This window comes from Sturnira hondurensis, unplaced genomic scaffold (genome assembly GCF_014824575.4).
Source record: "Sturnira hondurensis isolate 20B ecotype Veracruz unplaced genomic scaffold, ASM1482457v3 Scaffold0008640, whole genome shotgun sequence".
NCBI classification, from domain to species: Eukaryota; Metazoa; Chordata; class Mammalia; order Chiroptera; family Phyllostomidae; genus Sturnira; species Sturnira hondurensis.
Window position 1 is genome coordinate 9,238,093 of NW_028081271.1, and position 23,566 is coordinate 9,261,658.

General features: G+C 44.6%; 1 protein-coding gene across 1 annotated transcript in view; it reads left to right on the forward strand.

Annotated features, from left to right (window-relative positions):
• The first annotated feature begins 959 nt into the window (after positions 1 to 959).
• Positions 960 to 23,566, forward strand: part of MTMR7 (myotubularin related protein 7) — a 75,567-nt gene continuing 52,960 nt past the window's right edge. The window contains exons 1-2 of the mRNA XM_037055261.1: positions 960 to 1,110; positions 23,433 to 23,555. Coding sequence (XP_036911156.1) covers positions 1,087 to 1,110; positions 23,433 to 23,555 — 147 coding nt within the window. The 5' untranslated portion in view covers positions 960 to 1,086. The remainder of the gene's footprint in view (positions 1,111 to 23,432; positions 23,556 to 23,566) is intronic.

Below are 23,566 nucleotides of genomic sequence, written 5' to 3' on the forward strand. Positions count from 1 at the left end.
GCTGATTAAATAAAAAATTGTTTGGAGGGCTGCCATGGGCCTAGCAGGCATTGGACAAAAAAGAGGTTGAAAAGTCTCTACAAAGAATGTATACAATCTAATTGGAAAGAGGGGTGCAAAAAAGCTAGGAAAAAGTTGAATAGGTATTATGTAAGAACTATGTACAGTTCTTATGAAATTTTAGTTACGGTGGAGGGTTGTATATGCAAGGTTGCAAGAAAAACGGTATGTGTGTCGGGAGGCGATGGGGTGTGGGAAGCAGTGGCATACCGTCTCTTTGGCCTTTCCCCATGGTTCAACACTCACAATGGCAACTATTGTTAAGACCATAAATAGAAAGATGATACCTTATGATGATGGATGCCCTGTCTCCGCATCTTTCCGTTCAGTTATAGGTAAGAGACGATGTCAGATGAGCAGCCAGCGCTGTGCCAAAGAAAAGCGTGTCTTCCAACAGTTCCAACAGCGTTGTCGCAGGTTGAGGAGAGATGCTTGACTTACCAGGTCACCTCCTAGGGTTCCAACGCTGTTACTGGTATTTCCGCCTTCATTCCAACAGCTACCCCGGCTGCTCGCCAGCTGAAATATACAGACAGAGCCCACTAGGCTGGGCTGGACCTGGAGTGCTTGTGGCAACCTTTTGGGGGCTCGAGTCCCAGGCACCCCGGACTCTCCGGAAGGAAGTCCTCGGGCCCGTGGAGCAGCGTATTCCCCCGTCTCTCCTCCAAGAAGCCACGCCCAACGCAAGGCCCCCTTTGTGTCTTGGGGAACAGTAGCCCCGCAGTATTGCACTGGCTGCTCGTCTTGAAAGGGAGGGACCGGCTCCAGCTCTGGCAACCCCAGCCAGAGACGAGGCGGGGCAACGGCCGGCGGGGCAGGTGGACACGGCAGGTGGCAGGAGCGCGGAGACACGCGCTCTAGGGCCGCGCGGGCGCCCGGTGCTGCCGCACCTGAAGGCGGAGCCAAGCCCCGTAGCCGCGGGTTCCCGGGCGCGAAGCCCCCTCCCCGCGCCCCTCCCGCCCGAGTGTAGACGCGCGTAGGTGCGCGAGGCCGCGTCCACTCAGGATCTTGCAGGCGTGGGCCCCCATGGAGCACATCCGCACGCCCAAGGTTGGTGGCCGGCGTACGGGCGGAGGAGGGAGCGGGAGCAGGGATGCTGCGCTGGCCGGAGGCCTAGCTTCCCTGCGGGGCGCCTGCAGAGTCCGCACCGTGGTCCAAGGAGGGGGAGGTGGCAGTCTCCGGAGCATCTCCCGGTGCCCTGTGAGCTTCATCCTTCTCTTCCTGCCTCACAGGCCTAGCCTTGGCTGATGCTGCATCTAACCTCTCGTCCTTGGGGGTGCGCAGTGGACATAGGGATGGACAGGAGGGGAACCCAATTGTTTGTTGAGCAATGGGGTGGCTGGTCTGCTGATAAATGCTCTTTTCTGATCCCGCGCGCGGGATTGCAGCTGCCTTGTTTGTTTGTTTACTTATCTACTTATTTATTTAATTTTTCTGGAGGCCGTGCTGAGCAGTTGAAAGAGAAGCCTTCTTAATGACAGACGCAGGAAATTGAGTTGTGTGCAGGTGGACTGAATGCACTTGAACCGCTGTTGAATGGGTTCAGACCCCTGCGGCAGCTCGCCCTCCGCCTTCCTCCTTCTCAGGCTATCAGCTGCCCAGGCCCGTACACAGGGCTGATGATCAATATTCCCTGCAGGTTCGATATCACCATTCCTTCCATCGTCTTGCCTTTTCCGGTCGTCCTGTTTCGTTCATTGGGGAGAACAGTGCAGCTTATAGGTTTCTCTACCGGTGTGTTTCAAACACCAGCTTTTTGTCACTCAGTAAAAGCAAATGATCCCTGATCCTTTGCGGTTAAATAACCCTGGGAACCTTGGCTGCCACCCCTCAGAGTGCCCGAGTAGTCAAACTTAGTGATGGTTTAAGAGATGGTCCACATCTCTAATGAAAACTGTAAACCAGTGAAAGAGTTTGCTTGGAAAGCCTATTGGCTAGCTCGCCTTACTACCATCCCAGCTGCTTTCCTTTCCAGGGCTATCTCAGGTTCAAAACCGAGGAGGCCCTTGACAGGCAAGTCAAGGGTGAGTCTGAATGGTCAGAATTTGGGTGGCCCCAGCGATCCCACTCATCTCAAGGGGCCTGTTGCTTCCTGGTCTTTGGAAGTCCAGTAGAAAGAGTTCATTTCTAAATTCCGGGATGGTTCCTACGTACCTCTTTGTCAAAGTGGCTTTACAGTTATCTCAGGTCAGTGGAAAAATAAACATTTCCATTTGCCAGAGACGGTCAGTTCCAACAGTACATTTAAATTGTATTGATTTTGCACGATGGAATTAAATTGTTGCTTCACAATCGGGAAATTGTAAACGTAGAAGAGAGTGCCATAAACCGCAGGAGAGGGCGGCTCAAAGCTTTCAGGGTTTAAGTGGTGCTAAATAATTTATCCCGGAATGATGAATTGAACTCGTGGGTTCTCTCTGCCCTTGCCAAGGGCATCCTTTCTTTGCCACGACGGAGGGGCCCTTTATGAGAATGAGGTCTGCTGTGGATGTCGGTGGCGAGATTGATAGGGTGACTTGGCACTGGACGCCATTCTCCTACGGAATATGGATTTGGGGAGTAAAAGCCTTTTCCAGTCCATATTCACACTCACTCTGTACGGAGCTGTATGTGTGTGAACCCGAGCGGCAAGCAACATACTTCCTGATTCTCAAAACTGGTTTTCCTAAACACCTTCCAAGCAGTGCAGTGCTTCACATCACTTCCCTTCTATCAGGAAAGACAGAGAAATGGCGAAAATGGAGAATCGTCTGACATGGTAGTGAAGTGCGGGTCATTCCCATTTTGGATCATGCAAGGGGAAAAAATGAAACGTCTACCGTGGTTGGGTGGGGCCTGATTCCTTTATTCATTCATGTCATTCCACAAACACGTGCAAACCTTCTGGGCACCAGACTCTGTGCTAGGACCCAGGAGCGTGGGGTGCCAACGAGCTCCCAGTCTGGAAGCGGAAGCAGTCGTAAATCTGGACAGACACAAGTACAAGGGACAGAGGGCAGGGAGGGGGAATGGATGGAAGATGAGCCCTGCCAGAAAGGGTAAGGGAAGCCTTCTTAGAAGGGCTAAGTCTTAAGGAGGGCTAAGACTCATCTTCAGTCTCATCTTAAGGGCTAAGATGCAAGGAGTCAAGCAGGGTCAGGGGCATCGGAGACAGCTGTCATGCACTTGTGTAGATGTGATGCGCTGTAGCAAATCCGTTACAGCCTCAGAGAAGCTGAGAACCTTAGAGTGATAGACGGAAATGACAAAGTGACTCCTTGAGGCTAAACAAAATCTCTTTTCATTTTACATTCTAAGTGAATGTTCACTACATAAATGAGAACGAGAACAAGAATGCTTACAGAGTGTGTGTCACAGAACATAATTATTGACGGTCATACCCATCTTTGTTCTGCACTTGGGAGTAGTGGACAGGTAGCTTGCCTTCAACTCCATGATTTCGTGTCTTGGGTGGATTATAAGGAGGATACACAGAGTCGTTTATCTGACCCAGTCTGGGTTTGAAGTGATTTTACCATGTGGGTAGCAGGCGTTTATTCTAAGAGGAAAAGAAATGCATGTGTGTACAATGTACAGTTGCATTCCTACTACCACGGAAGTCTTTCCTTTGCTCTTCGTAAGGTCTGTGCTCTCCATCACAGCCTCTTGTGTTCTGATTTGGTCTCAGAAGTGCCTCTTAAGGAGATGGGTACATGTGAGTAATCCGGAACGTGTTTCTTCTTGGGCGTGTGGGTTGAACTGAAGGCTCTAACAGAGTGTGTGCTAAGCAGGGTATTTCTCTCCCAGAATGGTTCCTCTATAAATGTTCCCAAGACAAACTAGTTTGCAGCTGGGTTGAAGTGAGGACACCAAGCATTACCTGGCCTCATCACAGTGAAATTTTGGGTTTCCACCTCACTGTCTGGCTTTCTGTACCACTCTGAAAACTTGCTGGTGAGAAAATACCCTGCAGGGGTAATTTGGGTTTAAGTACTACTTAGTCATAAAGAAAAGGCTTCAGATCTCTTAGAAGTAGCTTGACAGGTTTGCAGGATTTGATACGATCTTGGGTATGATGCTGATGGGTAAGGATCCCAGCTAAGTAGTATCTATTTTTCATGACATGGTCTTTGTGGAAGACAATTTTTTTCAAATGTGTAAATCTGAGTTGTAAACTAGAATATACGATGACCTTTCAAAGCAGATCTTGAAGATGTTTTCCCTCCTTTCCACCGCATCCCTGTCTGAGCTACTGACTACTCAGCTCCTGATTGGTCTCCTAGTTTGTTCTTTGTTCTTTTCTACTCCCGTCTCCACAGAGGGAGCCTGGTTGTGCCGCATGGTCCAAGTTGGTCATCTTATACCTCCCTGCTCAGATTCTTGGGGGGCTTCCTTTATACCTAGGACACAAAGTGAGAACCCCAGAGTAGCCCGTAAGGCCTTGTATGGATAGATCCTGTTTTACTTTCCGTGAAATCTCTGAACAATTCCTGATTTCAGCTCTTCAGTTTTTAGTATTTGCTCTAGTAACCCAGGCCTCCTGGGCACTGTGCCCCTGACTAATTATGGCATTGTGAGTCTTCTAGTGGAACTGGTGTCAAGCACTCGCGAATGTCAGTCTCTTATGTCCCATAGGTAGATATACAATGACCTGTGTTTTGTGATGATACGTAGTTTGAATGAGATAGAATTCAGGCCACGTTTACTATTTTAGTCATTTGAAAGTGTACATTTCCGTGCTCTTCAGTACATCTGCCATGTCGTGCAACTGTCATCACTGTCCATTTCAGAACATTCTTGTCACTCCCAACCCAGAAACCCCAGAGCCTATTTGTAGTGGGTCCACACCTGTTCATCTACAATTCACATGTAGATGTCATCCACCTATTCATTGGAATGACTGGGAGTAGGAAAGGCCTCATAAGCATTCTTGTTACAGGATATCTTTCCGCATTTGAAAGTCTCTCGTAGGGCCCAGAGTTTAGGTGAATTTTTTATAGTCCCAAAGAGCAGAGGAGAATATCTTAGCCCAAAATAGAGAATTTTGTTCCCACGATTACACGTGTTTGTATAAGAGAAATTAGTTCACCTATGAAAGCATAGCTGTGTCCAAGCGGAGTCGGGGCGACTCATCAGAGAAGACCAGGAGGCATTTCTGGCTTCCGAGGGGAGAATGGACTAGAACTCTGAATTTTTATCTCAGCCAAGTGCCCAGCTACCCTGAGATTCACACTTCTGAGGCAGGGAGCTCACTGTGTCCCCTGGTGACCAATAATGACCATGGACAGCTCTCACGATTACGGAGTTTTTCTTGTATTTAGTCAAAATGTGTCTCACTGTAGTTTTTAGTAATTGGGTCTAGCTCGGTCCGTGCATTAGCCCTCCTTCCCAGAAATGGCCCTTCACATGTTTCCTTTGCGCGGACATCTCCCTGACCCTTTGCTCCTACCTGGGTCATTAGCTCAGTAGCTTCTGTTCTGGCCACCACCCAGTGCCTTGGTTTTATGCCCCTTTACCATCCTGCTTACTCAATGAGTTATAAGACCTTATGATTACTCTAGGTTTGGCTGAACTTGGAGAGAGTAATATTTGATAACTCTTTTTTAAATTGCATACATCCTCGAGTCCCAGCTTAGCGGCCTTTTGGTGAGCTTACTGTGGAGGAGAACCCCGACCGTGTCTCCGTACACGGTGCTGGGAAGCCGTCTCCTCTTCTCCTCTACCACTTCCTTGAATGATGGTGTCTTGCACTTATCTTTGCTGAATATTATTGCATGGGAAATAATATTATTGCCTTATTGCTTAATTCCTTACTTTGTTTTTAGATCCCAATGCACCTCTGCGCTTCCTCTCAGTTTGGGGCCATTCACTGATGAACTTGCCCTCTATTACCTCATCCAAGATGTTAACTAAGGGAGACCTTAGGCAGATGTGACTTCCTAGTGATTGAAGCCACTATCCCCCGTCTCCCAAGATTCCGATTCTGATAACAGATGTACTCATTCTTTTAGTTGGATGTCACCTACCAGTTGATGAACTCATCCTGTGTCGCCTCCTCCGTGAGCTCATCCGGAGAAGGAAATGAAGTCGTCTGCAATGATGTCTGAGTGAATCATTGGGCTTCTTGCTGATTGGTGGCTTCTCTTTCTAGGTTCATACAAAATTCCATTGAAGAACCCACTTCAGAATTTTGCCTAGAATTCCTGTCACACTCAGCAATATGCAACGACAAAGATTCCGTATCATCCATTTGAAAATAGGGATCTCATTTGCAAGTTCTCTCTGTGAGGGAGAGAGTTCGGCAGAGTCATGAGAAGATTCCCTGTCTCTGTGGCTTTCTCCATCATGCCATCTACACTAAGCTCTCTCTCTCTCTCTCTCTTCTTTTAACAAGTCATTCTTAGGCTCTAACAGTATATTACATTTGGTTCTATATTAGAGTCAACATAGAAACTAGCCACTGGTACTATTGTAGTGTATTTCCTTTAGTCATTATTCTCATTGCATGAATACTCAAACTTTCTGTTTGTTCAGAAACTTACGAGCACCCAGCTCTGTTTCATAATATACTTCTGTTAACTTACTGCGTTGTGATCTTTGAAAACATGCTTTTGGAAGACTGTGATTTTTTTAATCCTATGGCATTGTCATGATTAAATTAACCATTTCCCCAGAAGGCTATCACAGCAATGTTATGATGAGCATCTTTTTTTATTCATTATTATCTGCATGTGTGACCACTCCCTTAGGGTGTAGCTTAGAATGGAATTGTTGTATCACAGAGATGAACAATTTTATGGTTGATCTGTGGTGCCAAGTGCGTTTCCGAAATATTTTCGAAACGTGGTATAGCATCACTGTACCATTGCTTTATGACTTTAAAAATATTTGCTCACTTAAGGGAGGAATAACATCCTGTTATTTTACCATATTTTTTATTCTTAGTGAGGTTGATGTGTTTTCCGAGATATGTTTATCGACCATTTTGTTACTTTTCTGAATTATCTATTCAGGTCTTTTTTCCATGTTAATAATTGGTCATGTGTATGTATCCATGGGTGAACGTACCATGGTAACATTTGTGCCACCATTAGAAGCTTCATAGGGATACAATGAAGGGATTATACATCTTGAAACATCAGTGAGGAATGATACAGATATTAAACTGTAACCTCCTGCGTTTGTCCACTTTATTTACTTACTAGAAAGTTTCAACGTCTCCCTTCCAACTTACACCATTAGCTGGTGGGGACTGGTCATCGCCACTGTCACACATCCACAAACAAGGCGGGGCTGGGACACTCTTTTCTCAGAACAGATGGACGTACATTTTCTCATCCCGATTTTTATTGGTTTTTCCATTCTGAACAGGACAAGCTGTGAAGTATGCACGAAATTAAACCTCTGGACCAAACACCCAGGGCTCCATGGCTGTGTTCCATGCGATGGTTCAGTTTTGTGTTCTCACGTTTCACGCAGAGGGAGTCCAAGAAGCCCATTTTGTCCCCTATTTCTCGGGCCAAGAACAGTCTAAACTATTTTTTCTAGTGCCCTTTCCCCTGCTGGACAGCTAGTCAAAGCCTTTGGGAGTAGAAGTACTTCCCAGGACATGAGCCCAACCCTTCCTCCCATAGCCATTTAAAATAGTTTAAAAATAGCCCCCACTTAAAATTTTGTGGCAGGCTATGACAACTTTATAAAAATTGCATGTTTACTTTTCTCCTCTTTTTCATTTAGTAGAACACTGTTTATCAGAGATGCCCGGAGAAATAAAATTTATTGCCCAGCCATGAAAGAAAGTTTCCTTCCTAGGGCCCATAGCAAAGCACGAAGCCCTGAGAATGCTGCGGCGGGCACAGTTGACTTCCGCCCTGCAGTGGGCTGCCCGCCGTTCGAGCAGTGGTGGGTTGAGAAAGGGATTCTGCCTTTCTGAGCTCAGTGGGTTGATTCAAAGACACCATTCATGTGTTTATTCATTTACCTGTACCTACAACAAGTGTTTTTTGCATGCTTCCTGTATACCAAGGACTGTTTCAGGCCCTGGGCATCCAATGATGAACGAGAAGGTGTTTCTAGTTTCATGGAACTTACATTGTAGAAAAGACTTAATAAAACATAATACTGTGATTGTTTAGAACACTACACACACACACACACACACACACATATGCTCATATTTGTGGGTATGCAAAACAGTTTACTCTTATTTTATTATTTATTAATTATTGTATTATTTTCCATATGAACAACTGTAAATCTCCTTTTGCCCCACCCTGTATGTATATATATTTTTTCGCTGTAAGCCAAGACCTTAGAAGATCTTCATTAGAATATGTATTTGCTGGACCTTGCTACCCCTCCCCTGGAAGCCAGGTGCTTGCTTCCCACCCTACGCAGAGAAAAAGCCCAAGTCCTAACATTGTCCTGGAAGGCCCTCCTGACTGTTGTCGCTACTGGTGACACTTCATTCCTATTCTGCTCCCCCCTCCCACACTCTCATCAGACATCCCACCTCCTTGTACTTGTCAAAGCAGTTCTGGGCCAGGGCGTTTCGTGTGTGGTTTCCTTTCCCTGGACAGCGCCTTTCCTAGAGTGCCCCATGGCTGGCTCTCAGGGACTCTGGTTTCCTCTTAAAAGACCCAGTCATTTTACTAGACGGGGCTTTTCTGGACATGTTGATGCCCCTCCACACCCGACTGCTTATCCTACTTGCATTTCCTTCCTGGCACCTTTTGGCATGTCCGTCTTTGTTTGTTGCCCGTCTCCCGCCCAGCATCGCCAGGCTGAGGGCAGGTGAGCTGATGTTGTTGTGTCTGCAGCTGTATCCCCACACCCAGAAGACCAAACCTGGCAGACAAGAGGTGCACAGTGAATACTCCTTAAGTGAAGGAATCGGGGACACGGTTTAATATGACACTGTGTCCAAGCTTTGGTATCTTCAGCCTTGGTTCCTATTCTTTTTCCGCTTATTTTATTTCATAAGTATGCTAGTATTTTGTTAATTCAAAAGCACTTTGCAAGAATATACAAGTATGGCTTTCAATACAAATATTATATTTGCACTTGATCCCAGCTCACAATTTTAGTTTTGCTTTAAAGTTAAAAACCTCATCACCAAAACTTTAATCCCAAGGAATCCCGCAAAACAAATGGCAGCCGGCAGCATGCGGAAACGTTCCGCACCGTAACTCGGGTTCAGCTCCACCGTGTACCCTTCACTGGCAGGACGCTGGTGTCTTGAAGAGTCTCCTATTTCCCAACAAAGAATATTCTGAACTATGTATTCATATACAGCAGCCACACCAGGAACACATGACCTGGAGCAAAGATAAATGCACTTTCTCAAAACCCCTCAGATTTCACACCATCTGGGGAACCTCCACCCATCGTGAAGACTAATTGGATTTAACACACACACAGAGACAAGCTCTGATCTCCTTTAATGGTGCGGATTTATTTTTACCTGCTGGCTGTGTTCACATCAGTTTCTGCAGACTGCTTGTTCAACTACAACTGTGCACTATGTCCCAGCTCTGGAAAAAAGCAGAAGCGTTAGTTCCATGGCATTTAGTTTTCACGTCTGCAGATGAAAATTCTTTTTTTTATCTCTATTTCTTTTACTTGCAACATCTTCCACAACTGAATATTCCTAACCTTCTTGTCCAGAAATTCAATTTTTTTTTAAAAAAGCATTCCCAGTTCATCATACCTGGTTCTGCCTAAATGCCCTCACGCGCTTTGTTTTTGCCAGAGTGTTCATTTTCATTCACTGGACAAATGGTTTAGCCCACACAGGTGTGAGGCATTAGGACACGAAGGTGGAAAAACATACGGTGCCTGTCCTTAAAGATCCTACAGTTGAAGGTTGCACGTTGCTCTGAAACCTCTGTGCTGGCCTGCTGTTTCAGGAAGCCAGGAAGCCAAGGACTCGGCATCCTGTTTCCTTCTTCTGTCCGTTCTAATGTGAGTGTGGGCCTAGCATTCTTCATGGTGCTGCAGGGAATGTTAGGAGAGAAAAACAAAACCTGGTGCCTTCCTTAAAAATATACTGGGAGGGTGGGGAAAAGGTCATTTTAGAGTTGTTTGTATGGAACAATAATACAATGAATAATAGATAATAATACCAGAATAAGCCGTGTTTGGCATACTCACGATTGTAAACTTCTTTGCCCCATGCTGTTTGTGTTCTTGGAAACAATGAGAGTGGTACAGTAAAAATAGCATGTCATGGGCAGTGTAGGAGAAGTGGGAAGGAGATGCTAATGACCAGAGGGGTGACAGCAATCCAAAAGGTAGAGAATGACCACTGTGGACGGGGGTGGAAGAGGAAAGGTGGAATTAAGGAGGCGGGTCCTGGGTCTTAGGCCGGAGGGAGCATACTGTCTGTGCTGGCTGAGTGGGGTCCTCAGTGTCCTTGGTGACTCAGGGCTCTTGGTGACAGGACAGTAGTGCAGCCTTTCCTGTGGGGCCCCAGAAGAAGCTTCCCGTCCCTGTGTCTGCCGTATCCTCATTTCCCAGAATGGGACTGATGGGCTCCAGAGGGCTGTCCTGCAAGAGGAGAAGGAAAAAAATGTGGTGCCAATTATGGAGTCCATCCTTGGAGGCTTGGAGCCCAGGGGTGAGGCATGGGAATGTGTAAATGAGCTGGAGTCAGGCCTGGCCTGCATGGTCAGGCTGTACCCCTCCATCCTCAGTCACTGAGACTTGCCAGAAGATGGAGGGGAGGGGGTGCGTGACTTGGTTCTCTCTGTGCCCAGGCTGCCTATTCTCTTTGGGCCAGCTGCAAGTTCCATTTGGCACAACCTGGCCTTGGAAAGATGTTTTCTTATAGTTCCCAAAGTGCTATATATGTAGCCCATTTAGACTTTGCTGTGAGTGCCTTTGTCAAAAATATGTCAACTTCGGAAGCATTTTAGACTGTGAGAAATATTTTTACAGGGAAATCATCACAATAAAGTAAGCTTTGACTTTCTGTATTGCTTCCTAGCAAGGGTTTACTCCTCCATACTTTTTCTTTTAAATGACTATTGTCCTTAAACCAGCTATCTTGAAAAACTATACTTTCAGGGATCATTTCTATAGTTCATTAAACCAGCTATCTTGAATAGGTCACCCCATGCGTCTATTCTCCAGGCTACAATGGGCATCTGCTCCTCCTGACATCTTTGTCCCTTTTTCTCTTATTTGTGCTTGTTGGAAATGGTATTTTTGGTCAAGGTTATTTTAAGGTGGTGTTGAAATAAATCCTGGGACTGTCCTCTTGTTCAAGAGTGTATGTTCTTTGAAGCTTACACATCCAGGGTCATCCTACCAAAATAAACTATGTGAGCCCTGTGCAGAACTCTCAAGTGGCTGGCTCTTTATTTATGACAGTTGGCTGCTGCCATAATGTTTACAGAGTCCTCGGAGCAAAAACGGGCTCCGTTTTCTCTTCTCGGCCTTTTCCAAGAATCCCTAGCACTAGCGTTTCTTAACTAGCTATTTCTCTGTGTCACTATTTTAGCTTTATTATCCCTCTTGGGACTTTTGAAGTTTAGTTCAATGCCAGTCCAAGCTCCTGTTTTAACAATCGCACAGGTAGGTGGGAATCAGCAGCCTAACCATTCAAGACTAGCTGGGTCATCAAGATATTTTCTTCACCTTGACCTAAACTGGATAAAAATGCCCTTATCAATGAGAGAAATTTGAATTTTTCCTTCTCTTAAAAGCCGATTTTGCAGAGCTTACATTTTTCACAGAGTACAACCTTAGTTAGTGGAATTATTTGGAGATTTGTAGATGGCGGAAGCATTCATAGACACACGGGCATCAGGTACCCTATTTTCTGTGCGGAGAAAGGACTGTGATTTTCCAGCAAATTGGGAAATATGTAGATTCTTTACTTTGGAAGCTGATACACTAAAAATCTCTCTGACGTGCATACAGTTCCAGAATCATTGCTCATTTTCATCGTCCTTTGGCGCAGCCAGCATAACCGGAGAGCCTGGAGGGGCCCATCCTTCCTTCCCACCTGACCCGTAGGGGTCAGATTGAGATTACCAGGATGAGCTCTTCTACCAGTGTCTACCCCTGGTGTGTCTGGGCCCCTCGGGTTAGGAGTCTGTTCCAAACTTTGTTTTAGTCTCTCCAGGTCTCAGGTCCTCCAACGGCAGTTATCCAGGCTGGCATCGGCTCCCTCCAGAGAAAAGCTGGTGCTTGGGGAGGTCAGATGGAAGGTGCGGGCTCTGGAGGCTAAGCAGATGTTGACAGAGGAAGAAAGAGAAGGCAAGATTATCCTCCTATGTATACATTCCAGTGGATGGATGTGTCTTTGGGAAATAACATCCATCATAGGGTACTGGCGATGAAACGTTTGCAGCTGCTAACAGCACAGGGTGGGGCCTGGTTGTGGAAGCCATTGAAGTTTTGACCAGGGAGTGCTGAGATGAAGGTATGTGGGGGGGTGACCACTCAGTGTGCTGGGCGTTGGCTGCCATCCTCTGTCCTCCCTGGCCTCTCTGAGGGGTCACACCTGCTCTGCTCTTGGCCCGTGTGTTTTTGGTGTGTGGCACGTGCCTCAGTCCGCCTACACATCATGTCACTCCTGTGACCACACCAACTCGTTTCAGAGTAAGCACGTGACCCAGTGAAACCCAGCCAGTCTTTGCTTGGGCGTGGGGGAAGCAGCGGGTGCTGCCGCCATCCTGCTGGGCACAGACGGATGTGGTAGGACGGGAGGCTGGTTGCTGGAGCCATGGCCAGCAGAGAGCTGGTAGCTGGTGGAGAGGGGGCCTGACTAAGAGGCCAGGGTGAGGAGCTGGGTGCGCTGAACCCCTGGCCAGTCCGAAGCTGGCCCCACCACTGACATTTATGAATGTGTAGTCCAGAAAACCTGCCATGGCTTCAGCCATATGAAGCTGAGATTTCTTTCTTTGATCCTGGAAGAGCTCCGACAGATAGCGGTGGAGTCAGCTGGTCTGCAGGCACTGCTTCTAGTGAGGAGCCTTTTGCTGAACGTTCTGGGTACCAAGTAGTCACTCAACAAATTAATAACATGAGTTAATAAACTAATTAAATTAAACAGATTCAAACTGGGGGGTGGCAGCTATTTAATTTTCATAGGGTTTTTTCATAAGTACCTGTTGTTTAAAAAATAATTTAGCTTCATGGCAGAATACATTTTTAAGAGAGTTACTTTTTCAGGCAGCTTGAAAGTAGAGCTATGTCCATGCAGTGTCCATGTGCGTGTCCCACGAGCATTTGTCTCTGTGTCGCAGCGAATATCTTTTATGGGTTTCACAAAGGGCAGAATCTTGTGTTTCTTTTTGGTTGCGTGTCTTGTATTTTCTTGGAGAGCGCTTTGTGATTTTTGCCCTTCCCTCAATATCTGACCTCTGAATAAATGGTCCTGGGAAAATACTTTCATTGGTTTTACAGTTTTAAACAGATGAAATCTGGCTTTGGGGAGGATTGGCCTTCCTGATTTTTGTACCAAATAGCTGGCGTAGAAAATTCCTGAAGCTTCATGACTACTATCTTGTATTTTTTAAGCAATTTTATGGAAATAGGAAAAATGTTTTTTAATTACTTTTATTTTTATTTTTTGCAAGCAAGTTTATTATGTAACATTATATAATATCATTTTACTTTCCCAGTTTTATTGAAATATGTAAGTTTCATGTATGTGCAAAATAATGATTTGATATATGTATATACTGCAAAATAATTACTATAATAAATTCAGTAAATATCTATCACTTTACACAGTAAATTTTTTTCTCTTTAGATGAGAACTTTTAAGATCTCACTTAGCCACTTTCAGATATACCTTACAGAGCTGAAAGTGCTTCTTTTAAACTGGAAAATCAAATTTTTTTCCTGCTAGTGTAGCAGATTATAACAATTCTAATATTCTGAAGATTTTTAACTTTTTATTGTTTCACCTTTTCCTCCGTGTCAACCTACTTCGCAATGACAAATGCACAGTTGATGTTCGTTGACTACTTTGGCGTGGTTACTACTTTCACAGGGGAGACACAGGCGCAGACACGAGGTGATCATGCAGTGGAAACAAAAATCAAATCTCTGAAGTCTTTGTTGAGGATTTATCAGTGACTGCTGCTTATTACTAACCTCTGAGATATGTGCTTTTTCTCTAACACATGCAGGTACTTGTGGGTGGGGTCATTCATCATTCAGCTGTGGATTGAAACTTAAATCATTTTAGCAACCCAGCAGCCTAGCATAAATAAAATCATTTCGCATTTCTAATAGGGTGGCCATTTCTATAATGAATGCGTGGCTGGTGAGGAGTGAAACTTGACTCCGGAAGCTCTTATCCCCATGCTACGGGCCACTGCACCTTCTGACCTGCAACGCACCGCTGCCCATCTCAGGACGCTGGCCAGCTAGTCCTGGGACCACTCAGGTATCCAGGCTCCTCCGGCCTCCCTGGTACCTTGCGGGTCTGCCCCTCCAGAGCAAGCAGGGCGTTTGAATGCCTCACAGAGCTGCTGTGTACTGAGTTATTACGGCTTTGGCTTCAGCCGGAGCTTTTTCCTTGTCAACGGTATTACTAATTGACATTTTAGGAGACATGGAGGGTAGGCTGCAGTATTAGGACTGGACCAAGGAGGTCAAGAATAGGGGGAGGACTAGCTGTGGGACCTTAGGCAGTTGGTGCACGCTTCATGCCCTTCTATTTTATCATGTGTAAAATGGGCTAACCATGTCTCCCTTGCAGCGAAGGTTACAGATAGTGTATGGACAACACTCAGTACAATACCTGACATTCAGTCGTTGCTCAGTAAAAGGCAGTGAGTACTGTTATTATCATCACCCTTCCATCTTCTGCCCCCTCTGCTCGAGGGAGAAGTTAGGGGAAAGGAATCTGCCACAGTTGTGCTTCCTTCTTTACTGTCAGCTCTTCTGGGAAATGAGTCCTGGGTTGGCCTGACTGTGACTCTCAACAGTTAGGTAGTCGGGGGTGGTGGGCACTGCTTCGGGTCAGAACAGCCTCCGCACCCAAGACCCTGGATGCAGGAGGGCAGCTTCCCTCCCTGGGAGCTTCCAGGCCCAGCTGTGTAGCCTTCACCTCAGTTTCCTAGTCCCTGTGCTACCATCGAGCAAAGTCTAATGGACGGACACTCATTATCATGCATTTTAAACTGCTGTGTGCACACGCACGTTTTTTGTGCTGTACACATTTTGTGGCTCACGTGTTCTGCTTACAACTGCACGTTTTAGGAATGATGAACTCTGCCTTTACTCTCAGCTCCTCAGTAGTGTGGTGGTCTCCAGTTTGGTCTCTGCACCAGTCCTCCTTGTCACTGAGCTGCTTTCCCACTGGTGGTGTGGAAATGCCCTGGGTGGGCACTCAGAAGCCAGATTGGTCCACATGTAGCTAGAGTATCATCATTAGACTGTAAAACAAAAAAAGATGGAGAGCTAGATAGGTAGATTTTAAAATATTATGGTTTCAGAAGTCAGGTTGGCATTCTGATCTAAACATATATTTTACATAATTCTTTTTTAAAAGTTTATTTTAGAGAGTTCTATGAGCATTAACACTAACTATAATACTTTTTAAAAGGTCCAATCTGATGTCCTTTGTTAAAGAAGGGCAACCAAAATTCTTTCACGTATTAAGTGCTATGCTTGGGTGGGCATGTGCCTCTTTCCCCTTCAAGCCTTGACCGTGAGGTTCAGCACAGACTCTGAGCCTGTCTCGGTGACCTGTGTAGCACCTGTTTGGGCTGACGCTGGTGCTTCTTGTCGTTAAGAAATCACCAGCATTTCATTGGCCAGCCACATTACTGAGAAGCTGAATTTTTGCAGGGTTTAATATGGAGTCATTATTGTGTGTGTTTTCACCTTTGCTGCTTTGTGTGCCTTCTAGCTTTTCTCTGTGGTACCACTGGGTTAGAACTGTGACCTGTGAGGCTGGAGAGAGGTACCGAACACCTGTCAGGTCCTCTATAGAAGTCAAAACCCCGAGACAGCGACTCAACTGCCTGTGCCCAGCAGTTCGATTTTAAACTCAGAACCAGAACCAGAACCCAGACCTCCGGACTCAGAGTCAAATAGTTTACTCTTCATGTTGGTAGGGTTAGAAAATGTCATGATACCAAATTTAGCATGACAAACTATTTATTTAGCTGCTTTTCTTAGATTGGAACATAAATTCGTTTTAGGTTTTGGCTGCGGCAGACATTCTGATTTTTCCCTGTTCAACAACCTCTGGGTCTCTTCCTCTGGGTGGCGGTGACCTGCAGCCTAATTTGTATGGTGCTGAGCGTCTTTGGCCCAAGGAAAGCCAGGGCCATAAGTTTTTCTCCTGCCCTTTTCAAGACAAGTAACCCTCCCCTGCACTTTGGGCTTCTTGTCCTGCAGAACAGCTTTACTTTCCCAGAGCATCTAAGATGCTTCTGGAACCCGATGTGTTCATCAGTCCAGTGTTTGGCCTGCCGGGCACAAAGGCTCCTATTGTATGAAGCTCACAATTAGTCAGTGGCGCAATGGAGATCTGCAGAGAGGCTCTGTCTCGCAGTGACTTACAGGGTCCTTCTGATTCCGGGCGGCAAGGGAAGGACTGGGCTGGGCTTGTGATGCCCAGCCAGGTGTCCCATTTCAGGCCTGGCATTGCCTTGTGGGGTCTGCTGTTTTCACTGAAGCTTTTCAGTTTGGCCTAGAAAACCTCATGCAGTCCTTCCTTCCTTCCTTCCTTCCTTCCTTCCTTCCTTCCTTCCTTCCTTCCTTCCTTCCTTCCTTCCTTCCTTCTTTCCTACTGGGGCACAGTGTTTTCCATGAAGTCTGTAGGATTTTTGAGGAGAGATGGACTTGATGGTTTTCACCCTTTTCTTTTTCTCAGAACCTAACACATGGGCGTTTGGTTGAATTGGATGCTTGGTGTTCTAGCTTTTTTCTCTCCTGAGATTCCTGAATGCCTCCTTGACGGTGTTTGGGCTTTTGTGCCCCATTCCCAGGTTTTCTGTCTTTGGGTTTTTCTCAAAGCATATTCTGATAGTGCTTTGTACATGTAGATACACAGTGTACTTTTGTCTTAAAGCACTCTATCTGCAGATTCTTATTTCATGTATAAAGTTGCTTAAAATAATTGTTCATTGATTACCTTAAGCTTATTGATTTTAAGTAACAGGGCTACATTGACCTCAAGGGTATTCGGCAGTGCTCACTGGCTTGGTGAGCTTGAGCTTTGGGGTTAGACAGACCTTCCCTACCAGCTGAGGACACCTGTCAGGTCTCCAAATACAACGGACAAGGTGGCCGTGTAAGATCTTAACTCCTGGGGTTCCTGAGGGGATTCACTGAGGTCAGATATGCAAAGCGGCAGCACAGTGCCTGGCGTAGAGTCAGTGCTCTGTACATGTTGGTTATTGCTTTTATTATTATTATTATTGATAATTTTTGCATCAGCTAGTGACAACCAGGATCAGCCTGATCCATGAGATATTGGTACAGTTATTTAGAACACCCCCATTGTATCCCCTTGGCAAGTCCAAATCTCTCCCCAGAATTTCTGCCCACTCCCCTGGAGGTTTGCATTTCTACCTCGGGCCTGATCGTCTACTTTCACTGGATTTATTCAGTGTTTCAGCAAACGTTTATACATCCCTGTGCCGTGACACTGCTATGCAGCATTAGAACCTGCCCCTTCCTTAAATTGCACAGCCCTCCCAGCTCCTCAAGGCATTGTGGGACAAAGCCCAATCCTCTGAAGATCCAGGGCCAGGGGAAGGTTGATAAAGCAAAAAGCTGAGATCAGACTCTTCCTCCCCACCCCTGGATTCTCGCCCCAGCCCTTCACTACTTAATCCAACAACACTTAAAATGAGTTTGATAGATATTTTCTAAAATGCACCAAAAGATTCACAGTGCTTGTGTTTGAATTTTGAGGCTAAGGATGATGTTTCTCTCCTTCCTTCTATATTTCTGAATCCTAAAATATTACATAGATCAATATATGCCTCAATTTTTTTAAAAGACCAGTTTCTAAGCTGGAGGAGAAAGCTTCTTAGGATCAGAAAGACCTCAGCGTATGCAGGGCAAATCCTTGCCCAGTGGTCCTCTGATCTAATCCTTTAAAACATATCCCTCACAAGTTACTCTTCATGGGAGTTACTTTTTATTCTGTGTGCATCTCAACTGGAGGTGCCCCCTCACTGGCATTGTTACTAGGCTTCTTTCTTGGAAACATCTTGACATACCAGTTGCTTCTGGAAAGCCCTTTGCGTACTTTGGCCGTTGGCAGCTTTGGGATGGAGTCTGAGAGGCCAGGCTGTGCCCCTCTGGCTTCCACCCAGTCTGACCTCACTTCCGCAAAGACTGGGACCTCTCCTTTCTCAGCTCCTGTGAGCTCACGGCTCCAGCCGTCTCGTGATGGCTTCTGAAGCCTGAGCTCCCAGAACCACGCCTGCTAAGATCTCCACATCTTCCATGTTATGGAGCTCCATGTGCATTGCACAGGCCTCACCTTATTTGATCTCTCAGCAGCGCTCAACACAAACACTCCTTTCTTAGATCGTTGCTTCTGCACATACCCCCTTGACATCACGCTCCCCTGATTTTTCTCCTAACTGGCCATTCCTTCCTAGTTGGCTTTTCAGAATCCTTCTCTTTCATCCAACCTTCAAATGTTGCATTTTCTCAGATCTCTTCTCCCTTTATAGGCTTTCTCTAAGTAACCTCTTTTGGTCCCCTGGTTTCACATACCATTTATCTGTCAATGACTACAAACTTAACTGCATTTCAGCAAAGCTAGAGCATCAGTGATTTTAAGACATGCTGAGATTTTAGGTACCACAAAGAGAGACAGAAACACTGCCCCTTAAATGGCACGATGGCTTCTTACCACATTAATCATTAGATGCCCTGCATTTTCAGAAGTGTCAGAAGGTGAAAATTGTGCACCCAAGAATTAACACTATATTGTAATATGATTTGCATAGATGAACTGCCATTTGTAGAGCATGATCACTTAGTATGTCTTTTTTTTTTTAGAAAAGACGCATTTTCTTTCTTTCTTTTTTTAAATATTTTATTTATTTATCTTTAGAGGGGAAGGGAAGGAGAGAGGAAGGAAACATCAATGTATGGTTGCTTCTCGTGCATCCCCTGCAGGGAACTGGCCCCGCCGGAAACTGGCCTGCAACCCAAGCATGTGCCCTGAGTGGGAATTGAACCGCGATCGTCTGGTTCTCAGGCCTGCGCTCAATCCACTGAGCTACACCAGCCAGGGCACTTAGTATGTCTTAAGCATGTGAAGACACACAAAGTTCCTAGGTGTTCCCAGGAACATGCAAATGAGCTGCAATAACTTTGTCTAGGGAAGCTAGTGGCTTCCTAAGAGTCATCTCTCTTCAAATTAGAAAGAGACTTTAATACCATGTAGGTTATTATATGTGTCAGGGCAATAGAATTAAGTTAACCGAGCAACGAGGCAGCAATATTGAGTCCATGGGTCTTCAAGACAGTGGCACAATTCTTGAGATTTATTGCATTTTATCTAGAGTTGACTGGCACTTGAGAAAGCGCTGGCTACCCTTGTAGAAACCACGTGGTGGGAGTGGGCAGGGCTCCCAGTCTTCAGAGAATTTCTCAGATCACTGCATTTTAAATCTTATCACCCATTTCTTTGGTTGTTTCACAGCCCTGGCAAATCGTGCTGTTGGTGTTCCCCTATTTGCTTTTCGTTTCTTTATTCCTGTCATTACTGCAAAAGTGCTTTTGACAGCTGTGGGACCTGTAAAAACCAGTTCCAACTTTTGAAATGTAATATTCCTGCAGCAGCCTCCAAAGTTAACATGAAAACATGGAAAAAAATCTCATTAAGTATTCTAACTTATGACCATCTGCAATCTGTGCTCGGCTCTTCTGAGGTTTTCTAAAAATAAGCTAAGTGGTATAGCTACTTCCTTCACTTCTGTAGGGAGAATAATTCCTACTAAATATTTTTGCATCAAAATAGTATCTTATGTTCAATATGATTGTCTCGATAAAACTTTGTTTCATTAGTCTAAGTACCAGGGAAATGACTTGATTTTCATTTTTAGATACTGTTAACTTTTATATCACCCCTGGACCTCCGCTTAATTTAGTTAGGCACATTTTAGCATGCAAATTAGTTTTTTCCCATAGAAATGTTCCAAAAATAATATATCCCCTTCCTTCTCTCTTCCCACAACTCCCTTCCATGATATCGTTGTTGTAGCTAGTTTAAAATAGAATGTTTAATGACAAATGTTTAAATAAAATAATCCAATCATGTGGGAATTGAAAAATATTCTCCTTAAAAACTCTTGGGTCAAAGAAGAAATAAAAACTCCAGTTGTGGTCTATCTAGAAAGTAAGAATAATACAACGTGCAGCCAAAGATTTGTTTGGAGGAAAATGATTGGACTTAAATTTTTGTCACTAAACAAAAACAATAAAACTTAATGAGCTATTAAACCTGAAAGTTTAGAAATGAACAAAAACAAAAAAATACTTGATATCCCCGAGGAAAGAAAGGTAAGACCTGCATTAACAAGCACAAACAGAAATTAGCAATTAGGAGAGAGAAGGATTATTAAATTAATCAATCCAAGACCTGTTTCTTTGAAGGAAAACCTTTGCCTATCTAACCACTAAAAAAGTAAGAATAACAAGAGAAGACATGAAGAGAGAGGTTTACCCACAGATAAGAATTAAAACATTGTAAGAATTTGAAAAGTAGCAATTAGAAGATAATCTGTAAGTAAAATAGATGTGAAAACGAGCTTGGGACCTCACATGGTTCTCCCAGTCACCATCAGCGGCCCCACTGTAGTTTCCTGAATCACAGTGATGGTCTGAAATCTCTTCCCTTTCCAAAGCGATTTTAGTTTGGGGGAAAATCCAGAAGTCACAGGGTGCTAAGTCTTCGCTGTGTGGGTGCTGAGTCACCTGGGTAATTTGATGTTTCACCAAAAAACTCTGTACAAGATGTGATACATGAGCAGGCGCACTGTCGTGATGAAGCTGCCAGTCACCATTTACCTACCCAGAGCTGTGGCCTCCTGAATCATCTGAATAGTCTCCATGGAGGAATGTTCAAGCTGAATGCAACACACTCACTCAACGGCATCTAATGCCTCCACTGACCAGGACAGTGAAGGTGTCGTTGTTCACGCACATACATTCCAGTCCACGCTCCTTGGCTGCCAGGTTACATCGATGTTGTGCGAACTGTTCTTATTATATTAATAATGGCTGGGTTTTTCTGGACAGATCTTGAGATATATGTATATATCCAGGAGAAATGAAAGCATGTGTCATCACAAACACTTGTCCCAGAAGGTGCACAGCAACAATATTCACAATAGCTGAAAAGTGGAAGCAACCCAAATGTCTATCAACTGCCAAATGGGTAAATAAAATGTGGTATATCCATATAATGGAATATTACTCAGCAATAAAAGAACTGAAGTACTAATGCATTCTAAAATTGGATGACTTCGGATTAAAACATAGATTGAGGACATGATGCTAAGTTAAAGAAACCAGTCACAAAATATGACACATCCTATTTACATGAAATGCCCAGAACAGGCAAATTTGCAGAGACAGGACCTAGAATGGTTGTTGCCTAGTGCTGGCATGGCTGGGGGAGACTGCTATGGGTACTGGTCTTCTGTCTCGTGGGATGCGGACCAGGCTTCAAAATCGATTGTGACAACAGTCACACAATCATGATGTGCACAACACTGTGAACGTGCCTAACACCACTGAACAGTGTGCTTTAAATGGGTGGATTGTATGGAATGGGGGTCATGTTGCAATAAAGCTGTTATGGAAAAAACAAAACACAACACAAGGGTGGCTGCTGTCCCCACCCTCCATGTCATTTTGAAGCTTCTAGTTCACATCACTAAACACGGGGCAAAAGAGGTATAAATACTGGAAAGGAAGCGGCAAATCATAGTAGAAAATATTCCTCTCTACTTAGAAGATCCACGTAACTTCATTGAAAAAATGAGTGGAACCAATACAAAAGCATGTTAAAGATGTAAAAACACATAAGAAATAGGCCATGAGCTACTATCCTTACTGTAGAAACTGTTCTGATAAATGATGATCACCTAGTAGGGAAGTCCATTGATACGAAGACCATTCACGAAAGAGACACAGGGATGATCACCCATATAAAAGAAAGTGGAGCATATTGGTAACAAAAGAAATACTTTTGAAAACAGTAAGATGACAGGTTCTTCAATGAACATCTTTATGAATCATAGCCATTCACAAGGCCTCAGGAACTATGTAACCCTGCCGAGGTAAAGACAGTGTCTCAAATACCTAACTCTTTACTCACTTCATTAGATCCCTGGAAATTAAGCAGAAGTGGGTTGGGATCCGGAAGGCTGGTTCAGTTCTAAGGGCTCAGAGGAGATGGAAGCGATGGGTGACTTGCCCCTGGAGTGCTGTTTGCCCCTGGAGTTGTCCTGAGCAGTGTTCAGTAGGTCAGATCCCCTCACTGTGTCTCCCCTGGAGCCATTGAGAAGCCTTGGGCCCTCCAATTCTATCAGGACCACAGCTTCTCCACCGGGCTAAAGGATGGAGCAAATACGATTTGTCAGTCCCTAGGCTGCCTCATGGAAGGATGAGGGTTGAGCCGCTATTCTGTCTTTAGTTTTCACTTGTCCTGTAGAGCTTGTCCCATCACTCCCATTGCATTTCATATTGGAATGACCCTAATGCACATGTCCTTGACATTGCTCTGCGGGTAAGAAATGTACGCCTGATAAAAACGGTTTCCAAGAAATCACTCCTCACAGTCAGATTAGCTCAGTGGTAAGAATTCCATGTGTTAGACGTATTTTATTATAAATGAATGTGAGAATCTTAATTTGGGAAGTTTTCCTTGTAAATGTGCAGAACATTTCTTTGATAATTTTTGCTCCCAGATGTGTGTGTGTGTGTGTGTTTCCTGCCTTGTAGACAATTTCTACAACTGAGAAACACATAGGAAAGTATATTATTTCCTTTTTAATAGAAAGTAATTTCTACACAGTTATTGTGTAAACTCAGAACTTTGATACACACATTTCCTGCCTTAAACTAGAATTATATAATAACAATGAAATGAAAACTCCGACTTAGTTAAAACACAGAAAAAGTAACCTTAAAGAATAGGGTCTATAAATCTTTTGCAGTACATGTACAATTATATTTAAGTAACTGGTGAATTTTTATCTTTTGATCTGCAGATTCATGGTCTATGATCTAAGTAATTTAAGGGACCAATCTGGGCTTTTCTTATTGGGAGAATTTTCAAAATTGTATTTTGGATAAAGTACAGGGTTGCCTACCTGTTGTTTCTTTTTGTGACTAGCTCTTGTGCATTGACAGTAGCTGTGTCAAATTCGTTTTCCCAGGTCGAAAATGTCCGCTTGGTAGATCGAATATCTTCCAAAAAAGCAGCCCTAGGTACTTTGTATTTGACGGCTACTCACGTCATCTTCGTGGAAAATGCGCCCGACACAAGAAAAGAAACGTGGGTATGCATTCC